Genomic DNA, 17,245 nt, shown 5'->3' on the forward strand with positions numbered 1-17,245 from the left:
GTTTAGTGGTAGCTCTGTTTTAAAATTGGAATGCATGCTTATTAATCCAACTACTAAAAGTGCTTCCCTAATATTTGCTTTTTCAAAGAAAACAAACTGTAAAATTTTATAATTTCAGATGGCTGGAAGGAGTAATGACCATGAATAAGATGAAATAATTTTCGCAATTCTGGACAGTTAAATCAAATTGCAGGAACCTTAACTTACCCTAGGGATTGAGTCCATCACCACAAAGAAGAAGAAGAAAAGTGAGGTTATTGTAAATTTGAATTAGAGTATCAATGATAAGAAATGTTGATCAAATGGAATCAATTGGACGTAATTTTACACGAAGAAGTAAAGAATGGTATCAAATGTTTACAATTTCCAACTATGACTCCAGTACAAGCATATACTATCCCGCAATTATTGAAGAAAAAGGATGTAGCTGCTGAAGCTGTTACAGGTGGGTACATTTCAGAATTTTGCTTATTAGGTAATAGAATATCGAGGCCGAAAGAAAACCCATATTACACAAGAAATAATTAGGGCTGAACTCTGTTGCTTGTACGATCTGATAATACAATTTTACACATTGCACATCACTCAAATAGATAATAATATTAACAGCAAATCTACTTTAATATTTAGTATGAGAATATGGAATTAGCATAATGGTTCAATTAGTTCAAAATAGACGTTGATAAAAGTTAGCTATATCTGAAGGGTATATACAGCAGAGTAAAAACAGATCAGTTTATCAGGTAAATAATTAATATATGATTATTTTAGGCTCTGGTAAAACATTAGCTTTTTTAATACCAACCTTACAAATCATGAAACAGAGAGAATCGGAAGAAAAATGGGGCAAACATCAAGTTGGAGCTGTTGTATTGTCCCCAACAAGGGAACTAGCTCTACAAACCAAATATGTGCTAGACACATTATTAATACATGTGAAAGTAAGCAATAAATATAAATTTTAAATATGACCAAAATATTTTTAATAGTGGTAGACGGTAAACTCAATACAAAATGTGAATCACCTGGATAAATTTGTAGTGATTAACTTATACTCAACTAGTGAATTTTTTTAATATTTATGTGAATTTTCTTGACTAAAATTTATAATTCAATTTTTAAATTTCAAAGTAACTGAAACATTTGAATTGAGGGTTTCTCCTATTTAGTGATATGACAACTAAGTATAAATATTTTTTGTAAGATTGAATAGTATATTTCATTAGGAGTCTGGAAATAGGGATTTTTCTATGTGTACATGAGAAATTCTCATCAGAAGTCATGCAAGCCTGGGAAAATACATCTCTGGACCTGTAATGAATGATACTTTTCATTATACTTATTTGAAAACAACCCAAAAAAGGATAAGAATTAAATTTAGAACATTGTATTTTCAATATTAATGTCCCGAGTGCATGTCAAATTGTCGATAATTTAATTTTCTCGAGTGCGCGAATGCGCACGAGAGGAAATTATGAGATAATTTGACATGCACGAGAGGGCATTTTGGCAGACTATTTCCTGAGAAAAATTTAATTTAAAATAAACAATAATTGTTCCTTTTCTTAAAATATAAAATTAAAACCAAATGATGTTTATTAATCCTAGACGAAAATTTGGCACTAGTGCAAATTATCGATAATTTGCACTAGTGCAGTATTATCGCTGAAATTTGATCGTTGCTAGGTAAACATAAAATATTACAGCTTTTTGGTTGGCTTAAATTTTTCGAAGGAAATAGTCAATATTAATGTCCCGAGTGCATGTCAAATTGTCGATAATTTAATTTTCTCAAGTGCGCGAATGCGCACAAGAGGAAATTATGAGACAATTTGACATGCACGAGAGGGCATTTTGGCAGACTATTTCCTGAGAAAAATTTAATTCAAAATAAACTTAATTCTGTGTTTAAAATTTGTTATTCTTTAAATTATACCGTAGTTGACGATCATCATATTGGCATTGAATTGGTATCTACGGTAACTTATTGACAACAGTTTTGTTCGTGAAAAAATATTTCAAAATGAGTTTACATCCTAGACGAAAATTTGGCACTAGTGCAAATTATCGATAATTTGCACTAGTGCAGTATTATCGCTGAAATTTGATCGTTGCTAGGTAAACATAAAATATTACAGCTTTTTGGTTGGCTTAAATTTTTCGAAGGAAATAGTCAAAGTAATCATAATATATCATATTAATACCAAACATTTCTGTAGCAACGACATATTTATAATTGGCATTGTTTTATTTTCTGTCAATTTAATTATTGTTAATTTATGTAATAATGAATGTTTTAAGTTTCTGTCATATCTGGAAAGTAAATAACATATTTTGCAGAATTTCGATTTTTCATAGATACTTTAATAATTTTCGTATGGTATCTTACAGAATATATCTCAAATTTTATTTGTTGGTGGAAATAGTGTTGAAGAGGATGTAAATAATTTCAAAACACAAGGTGGAAACATTTTAATTTGTACTCCAGGCAGGCTAGAAGATTTACTTGTTAGAAAATATGATTTAAACTTAGCTAAATCACTGAAAAGTTTGGTAAGTACCAAAAAATATACTAGTTAGGAAATAAAATACAATAAAGCTCACATAATAAATTCCAGTTTTATATCATATTAATAGCAGCTTAATTTTTATACAAATAATTATATTATCAACTTTGTAGTTGCTTGAACTTGTATGAATTCTTGTAAAAAATTTAAATTCATAGGATTCAAAATTCAAGTTCAAAGTGACGTTGATTATTGATTAATTGAAATATTTTAATAAATCTCGCTAAGATGGTTTATGTTTTTTGTTTATACAATTTTGTAGTTAAGAGATGTAGACCATTTCTGAAAAGTTTCTTTTTGGGATGTGGTTTAGTTGTTAAAACGCTTGCAACACTGAAATCCATCGATGATTGGTCGAATTAACATGTTCGGCTAGATCACATCTTTCAGGATGTAATCTACAGTCGCTTTTGTGGGAGATGATTCTGTTGGATAAGGATCTAAGGGTTTGACTGACATATTGTTTGTTACAATCTTTACATGGAATACTATAAATAACATTGGTAAGTGAAAATAGAGGTGTTTTATCTTTTATTTTGGAAAAGATAGATCTGTTCTGGTTAAAATTGTTTTATTTGCAATATTGGATTTGTTATCTTGGTTGGAGAGTTTGGTGAGCCTATTAAAAGGTAGAGATTTGTAAATTATATGAGATTGAGACAGTTCAGATGCACTATTGGGTGTGATATTAGAGTTTATAATTATAGTAGTATTGATAGTTGATGTGTTAAACAATACAGAAATGGGATTTTTTGATAACATAAGGTCTAACTACAGAAACAACACAGCTAGAGAATTCAAATCATAGTCAAAGATTAAGATAAAGCTAGCAAAAGAATACAATAGAAGATGTTTTCCACTAAAATGAAGAAATACTTGGATCATACCCTCACATACAACAGCCGTAACAACATTCATAACTTCACTAATCTTCAACCAAAATGCATATTGGAAATTCACAAATATGAGCAGGTTAGAATATAAACTATTGAATATTGAGATTGCTGCAAATCACTCTTTGATTTAAGACATTAGAATCATGTCTCAAAGTTTTACATCCTACTTTAATTTCACTCACTAATAAATACATAGTCTCCAGTTTCATTAGTACACAACAAAGAACATACTACAAACTTTGTCATGAAGTAAAAAACAAAAATATTAACAAATTTATAACATTATATGATTCACTAATCAAATCAAATTTCAAATCAAATCCTAAATGCATGAAAAATATACCTAATACTTTCATTCCAAATGATATATTGAACTTCTTAGCTTTGAGTCTAAAATTTATTATAGAACCCATTATTACTCATCCATACCTAATATCCACTATTGCAAGAGCCACCAATATAATCACCAATCATTTTATAAATAATAACAATTCAATTTCCCGGTAATTATTCTATTATCTAGTAAGAAAAAAACTTCGAGCTATCATGGTATTTCACCAAAATTATACACCCTCCCAAAGGTCCATAAACCCAACTTATCCATGAGACCTATAGTAGCCTCCATAAGGGCCGCTATGGAGCAAATTGCACAATTTGCAACAAATATCTTATGCATATGATTCAAATAATGATTACTTTGTAAAAGATTCGTTTGATATTTATAATCAATTTAATAATACAAAACTTACAAAACAATACAGACAACTATGTGTTGACTAGCCTGGATGTTGCTTAATTTTAAATAACGTCTATTTAGGAGCTTGCATAGCTATTGACAAAAAATGGGAAGATATCATTGTAATATAAATGAGAATTCATTTTTTGAAATATCATTTCTTTTCAACAATATATATTTATATATATATTCCTGTACTTTCCTTTAAACCCTTTTAGATACTTTTAATAGCTGTGGTCCACATATCTAATTCATCATAGAGGTAGAAGATGCCAATCATTCTGTACCATTTCTGGATACGAGGTTTATTCGCAGATTGGATAATTCCATCTTGATAGATTGGTACAGGAAACCGTGTCTATCTTTTTCAAAATAAAAGATAAAACACCTCTATTTTCACTTACCAATGTTATTTATAGCATTCCATGTAAAGATTGTTAGAAACAATATGTCAGTTATACACTTAGATTCTTATCCAACAGAATTATCTCCCTCAAAAGTGACTTGCAGATTACATGCTGAAAAATGTGCACTGATTGAACATGTTAATTTACAAAATAGAGCTATAAATTTTACTTTAATTATTTAGATCTCTTTTATCATTTATAGCTTTTTCGTTCTTATGAATGTGAACCATTTCTAAAAATTCTCTTTTTCGTGTATTAGATTCCGTTTCAAGAATTTTGGAATATTTATAATTGAATTTGTTTTTTTGATATTTCATGGTTCGTTAATGCAGTTCTATTTGTTTTTATCGTATTGATGACCTCTTAGTCTATTTTCTAAATACTGAGATGTTTGCCCTATGTAGACAGCGTCACAATTAGTACAAGGCACTTGATATATAATATTGCTACTTTTGTTTTTTGGTGTTTTAGATTTTAATTTAGTTAAACATTTGGATAATGTATTATGTCCTCTATGACTTATACTAATATCATATTTATTGAAATGATTCGATAATTGTTGGGAAAGTCCTTGTACATATGGTAAGGAAATATGATTTGATGTTTCGTTTCAGTTATGGTTTTAAATTGATTGTAGTATATGTTTACCCTTTTCTTGAATATGTTATTTATCATTTTTTTCAGATAATTATTTTCTTTCAATGCAGTTTTTGCTTTATAAATATTTAGCATCTAAATTCAGGATCTGATAGTTGGATAGATCTATCAGCCAAACTTATTATCACTGATCTTTTTTGTCACATAGAATGACACGAATTGAAGTTTAAATATCTTGAGGAACAAGTTGATTTCATATACCATTCTGTTCTTATGTTATTGTTAATTTTATATAATGTGAATCAAGAAAATTGATTCTATTATTTTGCTTAACCTTGATTGTGAATTGAAGTTTTTCATGATAAGAATTGAATTTTTTACTTATCTTTTCACTTTGATTCTTTGGTACAGCAGTAATGCAATCATCTACATATCGGAAAAAGATTGGAATATTTATATCAAGTTTGCTTAGAACCGTTTCCTCAAGATCTTCCATTACCAATTGTGCTATAATACTTGAAATGGAAGCTCCCATAGCACAACCATCAATTTGTTTGTATATTTCATTTTCATATTTGAAATATGTTGTTGTAAGTGTGAGTTCTATCGCTTTTATAAATTCATTTTGAGGTATTTCTGTATATTCTTTAATTTTGTCCCATTTTTTCATTAATATATTTTTCACAATTCTAGATTCATTTTCCAAGTCATACAACTATTTATTACCGAATCAACTACTCTAATAAGAAAATTAGAAAATGATTTAGAAAACATAACATTTAAAATAAATGAAGTAATTCCTATTAATATTTTCCAAAAATTTAAAGAAAAATGTCGAGAAAGAACTGAATAACTTTTTAATAAATGCAAAGGAAAATATTAAGAAAATTTATAAGCTAATATCAAAACAACAACCAATTCTTGAAAATACAAATGAAATAAAATCAAAATGGATCAATAATTTAACTGATACTCTCATATCAGATGAAGTAAAAGAAGTTTTATCTTAGGTCCCAATTTTGCACAAAATATTTTTAGAGACAAAGAATTACCTGTGACAAATATCTTATGTAATATTGAATGCAACACCAATTATCTAAATAACGAAATTCAAAATAAAATAAGATCTGATACTTGTAATATTATCGCTTATTTCAAAATAAATTGATAAACAAAAGACAACAAAACAATATCAAACCTCAAAATATAACTAAAACCAAAAAATTCATAAATAAAAATAGAAATCTCAAAATTTTGAAAGCAGATAAATCTAATAAAATTGTTATTATGAAATCAGAAGATTATAATAGTAAAATGATAAGACAACTTACAAAAAAATTAAACAAGACCCTACGAATTCTTATCAAAAACAAAATAATGATCTAATTCAATCTTGGAAAGAACAACTTTTCATTTCGCCATCAGACGCAAAAAAATTGAAAATTCACAATGCCTTACCCCCTAAAATATATGGTTTACCAAAACTCCACAAACCTTCCTTCGACCGATTGTTTCAAGTATCAAACTCCTCTCACCCCATTATCTAATTATTTGAAAAAAAAATTTATATCAAAAACACATGGGATTTCAGAGAAAAAATTAAAAGTATCAAAATTCCTAATGAATATGTTTATTTATTTCGTTAGATGTGGTTTCTTTATATACAAATATTCCTACTACCATTGTGAAAAATATATTAATGAAAAAATGGAACAAAATTAAAGAATATACAGAAATACCTCAAAATGAATTTATAAAAGCTATAGAACTCACACTTACAACAACATACTTCAAATGTGAAAATGAAATATACAAACAAATTGATGGTTGTGCTATGGGAGCTTCCATTTCAAGTGTTATAGCACAATTGGTAATGGAAGATCTTGAGGAAACTCTCCTAAGCAAACTTGATATAAATATTTCATTCTTTCTCCGATATGTAGATGATTGCATTACTAATGTACCAAAGAATCAAATTGAAAACAAGTAAAAAATTCAATTCTTATCAAGAAAAACTTCAATTCATAATCGAGGTTGAGCACAATAATAGAACCGATTTTCTTGATGTCACATTATATAAAATTAACAATAACATAAGAACAGAATGGTATACGAAGCTAACTTGGTCCTCAAGATATTTAAACTTCAATTCGTGTCATCCTATGTCACAAAAAACATCAGTGATAGTAAGTTTGGACGATAGATATATCCAACTATAAGATCCTGAATTTAGATGCTTAGCTATTCAAAAAGCAAAAACAGCATTGAAAGAAAATAATTATCCGGAAAAAATGATAAATAACATATTCAAGAAAAGGATAAACAGATACTACATTCAATTTAAAAACAAAACTGAAACGAAACATTAAAACAAAACATTTTTTCTTACCATATGTACAAGAACTTTCCCAACAATTATCGAATTATTTGAATAAATATGATATTAGTATAAGTCATAGAGGACATAATACATTATCCAAATATTTCACTAAATTAAAATCTAAAACACCAAAAAACAAAAGAAGTAATATTATATATCAAGTGCCTTGAACTAATTGTAACGCTGTCCACATAGGGCAAACGTCTCAGTATTTAGAAAATAGACTAAGAGGTCATCAATACGATAAAAACAAATAGAACTGCATTAACGAACCATGAAATATCCAAAAAACATAAATTCAATTGTAATAATTCAAAAATTCTTGAAACGGAATATAATACACGACAAAGAGAATTTTTAGAAATGGTTCACATTCATAAGAACGAAAAAGATAAATGATAAAAAAGATCTAAATTTGGGTAAAATTTATAGCTCTCTTTTGTAAATTCTAATAAATTAATTTTTCTTATTAGAACAAAGTTTTAAGTTAATTTTATCCTTATTTTGATATTCATGAGGAAGGTGATCTGTAGATCAATATAAATAAGCAAATTGTCAGTGTCATTATCATATTTTGATAAAGACAATAAAAGTCGAAACGTCAAAATTTATCTTTCTTTTAAAAATTATCAAAAATCAAGAACATTTAGATGCATTAATATATCAAATGGTGTGAGAAATAAGAAACTAAATATCCAAATTATCGTTTATAATCAATGATCTGCGTATAAACTTGTTTTTCACAGTTTAGTTAGTTTATAATAAATAGTCATAGTGAACCGAACGAAATAGAAAAGTAACCGAGAATTTAAATGTTTTATATAGAAATAGAACTAAAAATAAAAAAAATAAAATAATAAATAAAAAAGTAAACAAAAAAATGGAAATTAAAATTAGTACATGGAATGTTAGAACTATGCTGGCTCCAGGAAAAATGGAAGAAATAGCAGCTGAACTAAGAAAATATGAGGTGGATGTAGCAGCCATACAAGAAATTAGATGGAAAGAACAGGGAATTATAAACAAAAAAGAGTACACCCTCTTATACTCAGGAAACGAGAAACAAGGGCAAGGTGGGACAGGTTTTATAGTAAGCAAAAAACTAAAAGACAATATAATAGACTTTAGGGCGGTAAACGGGAGAATAGCGTATTTACGAATAAAAGCAACCCCCTTTAACCTATCAGTCTTAAACGTGTATGCGCCAACAGAAAATGCTGAAGAAGAAGAAAAAGAAAAACTATAAGAGAATCTGGAGAAGGAAATCGAAGGAATACCCAAGGAAGGTACAACTATAGTACTGGGGGATTTTAACGCACAGATAGGTCAAGAAGATTACATAAAACAAGTTGCAGGAAAACATACAGTACACAATGTAACAAATGATAATGGAACAAGATTGTGCAATTTAGCTATAAGTACGAATATGGTCATAAGCAGCACCAAATTCCAGCATCCGTACCACCACAAAGTGACTTGGAGTGCCCCGGACAACAAAACATTCACGCAAATAGACCATATATTAATAACAAGAAGGAAACAAAGCTCTGTAAAGGATGTCCGAACATTTAGGGAAGCTTGCGCAGATACGGACCACTTTCTAGTTACAGCAACTATAAAGCAGAAGGTTAAAAGATGTAGAAGAGATGCTAAAAAAAAGAAATCGAACATTGAAAAATTGAACCACACAAATGCAAGAAAAAAATACAGAGATACTTTAACAAAAAAATTAAGAGAACAGACAAAGTCAAATGATATACAAACGGAGTGGGTACAAATCAAAGACTGTATAAAAGAAGCAGCAGCAGAACATGTCGGAATAAAAGAAAAAACAACAAATAAAGGCTGGTATAATGAAAATTGTCATGAAATACTAAATAAAAAAAACGGGGCAAGACTAAAATGGATCCAAACTGGCAAGCATCAGGACTTACAAAAATATAATGAGTTAAGAAAAGAATCAAAAAGCGTTAATACAAGAGCAAAAAGAAATTGGATAGACAGCAAAATAAAGGAAATAGAAAGGGAAAATATAAATATAAACTCGAAGAAGTTCTATAAGAGCATAAATGAACAAAATAAGGTAAATAAAGGGAAGATAAAAGGCATAAAGGATAGCAACGGAAAAGTTACGGAAGATGAACACCAGTACAAAATGACTTGGACGCAATATTTTAAGGAAATACTTACAGATAAAGAAGTACTCCAAGATGAAGAATATCAACAAATAGAAGATCTAGAAAATGCAACCGAAAATACGGATGAACCAACAAGAGAGGAAATCTATGAAATAATCAATAAAAGCCGCAATGGAAAAGCACCTGATTAGATGGCATTAATATGGAGCTAATAAAATATGGAGGCTTTGACCTCCAATATCGGCTATATGAATTGATCAAAAAGATATGGATCGAAAAAAAAATGCCTGAGGATTGGGAAACTGGTGAAATTATTACTATACACAAAAAAGGGGGTCAACAGATATGTAAGAATTACAGAGGACTCACGCTGTTAAACACCGCATACAAAATACTGTCAACACTCATACAAAAAAGAATTTCAAAACAAACCAAAACCATAATTGGACAGTACCAAACCGGGTTTACATCTGGAAAATCTACAATAGATGCTATCCATACGGTCAAGCAGATAATGGAGAAAGCGCATGAGTATAAAATGGAAGTGGAAATACTCTTCATAGATTTTGAACAAGCGTTTGATTCGATAAAAAGAAGTAAGCTCATGTCGGCACTAAAAGAATTGGGAATACACCCCAAACTAAGAAAACTAATACAGTGTACAATGAAGAAAACAACAGTCACAGTAAGGACACAAGTGGGGAACACAGAAGAATTTGAATTAAATCAGGGTGTAAGACAGGGGGATGCTTTATCAACGACGCTGTTCAATTTGGCACTGGAATATGTGATGCGTAAAATAGACAAGAGAACAATAAAAACTAGAAGTGGACAAATAGTAGCATATGCAGACGACATAGCACTTATCACAAGAAGTCGAAACACAATGGAAGAAATGCTAAAGGAAATAGTACTAGAAGGAAGTAAAATGGGTCTCAAAATAAATGAAAAGAAAACAAAAATAATGAGGCTAGATAAACGTATTATAGGAGGTAAACAGAAAATAAAAATTGGAAATTTTGATTTTGAGGAAGTAGATACATTCAAGTACTTAGGAATAACCTTAAGTAGTGACGGAAATAAAGAGGCAGAAGTCAAAGAAAAAATAACAGCAGCTAACAGGGCATATTACGCTAACAAAACTACTGCAAAACAAAATACTAGGAAAAAGTACAAAAATGAGAATATATAAAACAGTTATTAGACCGGTCATGATGTATGCTGCAGAAACTATGACTATGACAAAAAAGCAAGAAGAAGACTTAAGAATTGTTGAGAGAAAAATATTAAGAACAATATTAGGACCAGTAAAACTAACAGAAAATGAGTACCGAAGAAGAATGAACCATGAAATAGCACAAGAAATTAAAGAGGACATAGTAAGAAAAATTAAACAACAAAGAGCAAGATGGCTGGGACATGTATGGAGAGCAGGAGAGGAAACAGTAGCGTACTCAATATTAGATTGGACCCCTGGAAGTGCTAGAAGAAGAGGAAGACCAAGGTCTACATGGTGGCAAGAGGTAAAAGACGACCTTAAGAGAATTGGGATGTGGAACTGGCAAGAAAAAACGAAAGATAGACGAGCCTGGCAGGATATGTGCCACAAGATATAAACAGAAGAGAATGGGGACTGATCTACCCCGAAACAAAGAAAAAAAAAAGATCTAGAAAGCTCGTAAGAGCGGCGTTACCCCATCTGGGGTGTTTAGCCACCATATATATAAGTTAGTTAACTGTTAATGATACGTTAATTCTTATAAGTTAGTGAAGTGTAGTGTAAAGTCTTGAAATAAATTACGAACGTAAGAGACAGTGTTCATACATTCACCCCACGAATAGAAAGAGTGTGAATAAATAAGAAAAACATTGCAAAAGAAATATCATAAGGTTGTTTAAGATTTTCTTGGATTGATAATATTACATCAAATTGTTCGAAATAGTCCAAACAATTTAAAAGAACTTTTCATTGAATTCAAATAGATTTATTAAAATCTTTAAAAAACTACAATTATATCATTTGTGTTGTAAAATGAGGCACTTTATTATATGATAACTATAGTTTATTTCAGAAATGTATAGAGCAATAAAAACTCATTAGGTATGCAAAGGGACCACAGAGTGACCCAACGAATATTTAAGGTACTTTCATAGTTTGGCATTGATTTCATTGTAAAAAAATTTTTTTTTTCAAGTGTAGGTAGTATCACCCGGGTTAGGGTCAATTTATTGGTTTAGCCTATTGTTATCCATTCACAAACACTAAAAATATTGTGCCAAGGGCGTACCGGTAGGATGCTCGTAAAAGGGAAAGAATTTTATTTCAACAGATTAAAAATTAGGCATTATGTACATAGTATTAAGTATATTTATTTTTTATTGAACATTATACAAAAAATACATTATACAGAAATTAAATTAAAAAAAATCATAATATTCTTCGTCATCTGAGGAACTGTCATCTCCTCTTGACGTTATAATTAACGGGTCGACGGTCCGATCGATGAAGTAGTCAAGATCCCACATTTTCTCCTCTTCTTTAATGATATGCTGGACTGCTTTTCGCCAGTTCTCTGGTGTCACCTCCTTAATGGCTTGATCAAACAGTAGCTTAACATCTTTCATTTTGAATGTCATCTTGTGTCTTGCTACAAATCCTTTCACTTGCGCCCATATAAGTTCTATAGGATTTAGTTCGCAATGATATGGCGGTGTGCGCAGCACAGTTACACTATGTTTTTCTGCTATATCTTCCACGGTGTATTTCATAAAATGATGTTTGTGTTAATTTGCTACAGCAAATACTCCTTTTCTTTATCAAATTATCTTCAAATTCAATACTTTTGGTGGTTTACCAATCAATAATTTCTTGTTTTCTCCAAGATAAAGTTGGAGTCTTTTCAATGCGTCGAGAATAAAAACTTGCGTTATCCATAACTAGTACTGAATCAGCCGGAAGATATTTTATCATTTCACCAAAATAGTCTTCAAAAACATCCGTATCCATGTCCTCGTGGTAATCTCCCGTATGGCACTACTGAAAGGTTAGCAAACCTTCTTTTAAAAATCCCTCTTTGCTTCCAATATGGACGATTATCAGTCTTTTCCCTTTACCTGAAGGCACCTTAATACCCGTTGACAGGCCTTCCATGAAAGCTTGGCGAGCACTGGTTATATTTTTGTCTTTCCACATTTTTGGTACTGTATAACTTTCATTAATCCACGTCTCTTCAAGATAAAAGATTTTCTTCTGCTCTGTTCTGTACTGCTTTATACTTCTTAAGTAGTTTTGTCGCCAGCAAACAATTTCATCGCTTTCCAGTAAAAGTGCTTCACGGTTATGCTTTTCCCATGCAAAATCTATATTTCTCAAAGAAGTCCATAGAAGTTTTTTAGTTATCAACGGAATACTGCCATCCTGGAAAAGCTCCATTAAAATCTTATCTAGGATGAGTATTTCTTTTTTTAAAATAAAAAGAGTGAACTTTTCTTCGAATAACACTTTTGGTGTCTTCATCAAGGACTTGTATTTTATGCAATCGTTTACATTTAGAATAATAAGTTTTTCATTCACTGATAGTGGAGAATTATTGGAACATCTTTTCGTTGGTGTAAATGTCGCCATTTTATTACTAATCTTATAATACTGTGAACACTATTTACGGCTTAACAGCAAATACTGATGCGTTAAACTAAACAAATATACTTATAAAGGTCTAAAAATTTTGGGTAAGACACCATTGCCCTTATGGCGCATGTACACAATATTTCAAGACCTACACCTATGGCCGACACCGAAATTGAGTCGAACTGGACGGAATTTCCCATTTTATTGCTATATATATTTCTGAAATAGACTATAAATAGGTAATGTTTGAGACTAATGACGATTAATTACTGAGTATATTTGACTATTATTAAACGGTTCAATTGTTGTAGGAGATTTTAATCCTAGATGAAGCTGATAGATTATTAGATTTGGGTTTTCAAAAATCTATCAATACAATTCTGAGTTATTTGCCAAGGCAAAGAAGAACTGGCCTGTTTTCAGCCACGCAAACCAAAGAAGTTGAAGATTTAATTAGGGCCGGTTTGCGTAACCCAGTTTTAGTCAGCGTGTCCGCCAAAGCTAAACAAAGCACACCCGATCAATTAAATAATTATTATTTGATCACAAAAGATAATGGCAAGTAATAGATATTATGTTTGACGTTCTAATCTTATTTTTATCTTTATTTTGTTAATGTATTATGTCCTTTATGACTTATTCTAATTATTGTCATGATAAATGATATTAGACCAATATATTATATTTTACATTCTTTTAAAGTTCTTTGAATTTCTATGATTAAATGTTTGTTTTTCTATAATATAATGGTTTGTTGATGCAGTTTTATTATTATCAAATTGATGAATTATTTATCTACTTTCTAGATATTCCTTTGTAAACAGCGTCAAGTATTACAAGGTAGTTGATATATAACTTCTTCTGTGATTGAGTAGATTTTAGTGTAGTGAAATATTTCGATATTGTATTGTCCTTTTTGACTTGTCTTATACTAATATCTTATTGATGTCGTTGATAAAGTCCTTGTGAATATGGTTGGTAAAGAGGTTTTACATTTGGATGTTTAGGATCTATTTTGTTTGTTAATTTATTATAATTTGTTTATCCTCCTTTTAAATATGTTATATATAATTTTTTCGGAATAATTATTTTCTCCTAATAAATTTTTTAAATTTTTCAATAACTATGCATCAAAATTCAGTATCTGATATCTCTATTAATCAATTTAATAATTTATTGTTTTGGTTGGTTTGGTTTTGAGAACCAAGTTGGTTGGTTTTTTTATGATAAAGTATTAAATATCTAACTTATATTTTTAATTTTTTGTACAGCATATTACATAGAGGAAACAGAATGAAATATTCATCCGAAAGTCAATTAAGTTAATAGTTGTAATAGAAATAAGTAATATTATAGGTTCAGACCTTAATTTATTTCTTGTCAATTCTTTGTGCAAAATGAGGACCTAGATAAAAAACATTTATTCAAATGGTATTTTACTATCAGAATATCAGTTAAAATTTCGATCCAATCTGAATTTATTTTAGTATATCTTTATCAAAAAGATATCTTTCCAATGTTAGGTTATTCATGTCCTTGATATTCTTTCGTTTACATTTTTAACAACTGATTCATTTCTCTTAAAATATTCTTAAGAATTATTTACTACTTTAATTATCATAGATTTTTAAAACTCTTCTTTTGATTGTTAAAGTTTTATAAATTTATTGCAAAAATATTGCCATTTATCTCCTATTATCCTATATTATAAGATATTTTTAAAGAAAAAACAACAATTTTCCCGTCTATATGCCGTGACAACTATTGAATTAAGATTTTCCTGAAAAAGAAACAGTGGTCCATTGTTCATTCATACTTGCACAAAAAGACAACAAAAACCAAGCATTTTTGAGCCTCGATAGTGTATTGTTCCAGGTGTAGAGTTTAATCTGAACAGAATACATAATGGATACAGTAGCTGCTGAATGATAACATGTAAAATATCATTGTTTCCACTCTTTCATTAAGAAGGCTCTCCATCTATATTAGCAATTATTCAATGTCTTTACTCATGCCAGTTTCAATTGTTAGAGGTTTAAGTAGAAATAGACCTACCTTTCAATATTGTTATTAGCCACAATGTTATAATACATTTAATGTAGAGTAATAATATTTGTGTTCTTTTTTAGGTAAATTAGCCAGTTTGATAGATTTTCTTGAAAAGAAAAATATACAGAAAGGATTACTTTTTCTGCCAACGTGTGCCTGCGTAGATTATTGGTCTCATATTTTTCCCTACATCATACCTAAACATTTAAATTTACCAATTCTTGCTATTCATGGAAAAATGAAACATAAAAGACAAGCAATTTTAGGAAAATTCAGAATTGCCGAAAAAGCTTTATTATTGTGTACCGATATTATGGCCAGAGGCATTGATATTCCCGAAGTGAGTTCCACAAATTTTCCTTGTAAGATATTTGTATTTTCGCAAAATGCAATGTTTCTAGATTCCTAAAGCTTATTATTCAAATACTAGCGGACCCGACAGACGTTGTCCTGTCCCACGTCTTAAATGTAAACTTTAGCTGTAACAATTAGACCGTTTTGATGAAAATTTTTATCAGAAACTTATTACAATACCTAACGTCATTCATATATATTTATCACAATTCAACCAATCGATGGCGTGTGAGAATGTGTATTAGTATGCTTTCAGAGATGTTGATTGTAGAAAAGGTTGAATCTTAAACTATTCTATAACGGGTATTTATTCTTAGAGTTAATTATCTACAAATCCTGAAATTATCGTAATGACATTGGATGTACAATATTTTTGGTCAATCCTTAAGAGGAATAAACAAATAAATTCGATAATTTTCCCACTCTCCAGCACGCAACGTAGAAGCAAGAATTAAATTTACAGATTTTACGTAAAAACAACTTTGATTGAGATGTGTTTCCAGCTAATAGCGTTTTCAAAGGTTCTGGTGGCGGATTTAGTGATGGCAGTGAAATTTTTTTAGATGCGCAACATAAACCGGCCGATTCACCTTTGTATTTGTAAGCATGACAATATTGACATTCTTTGTCCATACTACCAATCATGATTAGCGAATGTGATGAATAGTCTATTTCAGGGTCATATTCAAACGAAAGGCGATTATTAAACGATGCTCGTGCCAGTGCTCGATGATTTTGCACCCGCTGTCTCTCATTTACTCTGTGAGCGTCGGTCACTCGTTGACGCGCCTCTCGTTGCCTTAATGTATTAGCACGAAGACGTTGATTGCGTTGCTCTGAATTCTCATTTGCACTTTAGTTTGCTATTTGTTCTCTTACATTGACATTAGTTGTCAAGTGTTCTACAGTTCTGTTCAGTCGGTGGTTATGGACCATGTGCGCATATAAGAACGTCGACCAATATTTCTTGTTCTTCCGCGAAGACGAAGCATGTTTTTGTAGAAATAAAGTACTATGAAAAATACACAACAACTAATGTAGGTAACTTCTAAAAGTGAAAGTTTACAGGGCTAAACAAATATTGTAATTATAATTTCATTTCATAGTTTTGTATATTCACTATTTCCAGTACAGTATAATTCAAAATGAGAGATAATTTTGAAATTGTGTCTCTGAAATCTATAAATCATAAAAAAAATGTGTAGATTAGGATAGTTATGTAGGTTAGGAGAATTTTATGAAGTATTATGTAAAATATATACTTCGAAACAGTAACAAATTTCAAAATAAATAATATTAAGTAATATCCGTAAGAAGAAAGTAATGGATGTACCAAAAAGTAATAAATGTGTTCAGCCGAATTGTCCTTTATGAATCTTCATTCAAATATGTATCGTATAGATTAGCATAGCAGTATGAATGTTTAGACACTATACACCATACACATGAAGTCTATAGTCTCCATAATTTAGACTATACTTATGCTAACTTAG

The 17,245-nt window shown here is 30.0% G+C and overlaps 1 protein-coding gene across 1 annotated transcript in view; it reads left to right on the forward strand.

The window, feature by feature from the left end:
* The first annotated feature begins 234 nt into the window (after positions 1 to 234).
* Positions 235 to 17,245, forward strand: part of LOC130895106 (probable ATP-dependent RNA helicase DDX55 homolog) — a 39,664-nt gene continuing 22,653 nt past the window's right edge. The window contains exons 1-5 of the mRNA XM_057802247.1: positions 235 to 445; positions 772 to 941; positions 2,392 to 2,553; positions 13,661 to 13,907; positions 15,479 to 15,738. Coding sequence (XP_057658230.1) covers positions 292 to 445; positions 772 to 941; positions 2,392 to 2,553; positions 13,661 to 13,907; positions 15,479 to 15,738 — 993 coding nt within the window. The 5' untranslated portion in view covers positions 235 to 291. The remainder of the gene's footprint in view (positions 446 to 771; positions 942 to 2,391; positions 2,554 to 13,660; positions 13,908 to 15,478; positions 15,739 to 17,245) is intronic.

The sequence above is a fragment of the Diorhabda carinulata genome, chromosome 6 (assembly GCF_026250575.1).
Source record: "Diorhabda carinulata isolate Delta chromosome 6, icDioCari1.1, whole genome shotgun sequence".
NCBI classification, from domain to species: Eukaryota; Metazoa; Arthropoda; class Insecta; order Coleoptera; family Chrysomelidae; genus Diorhabda; species Diorhabda carinulata.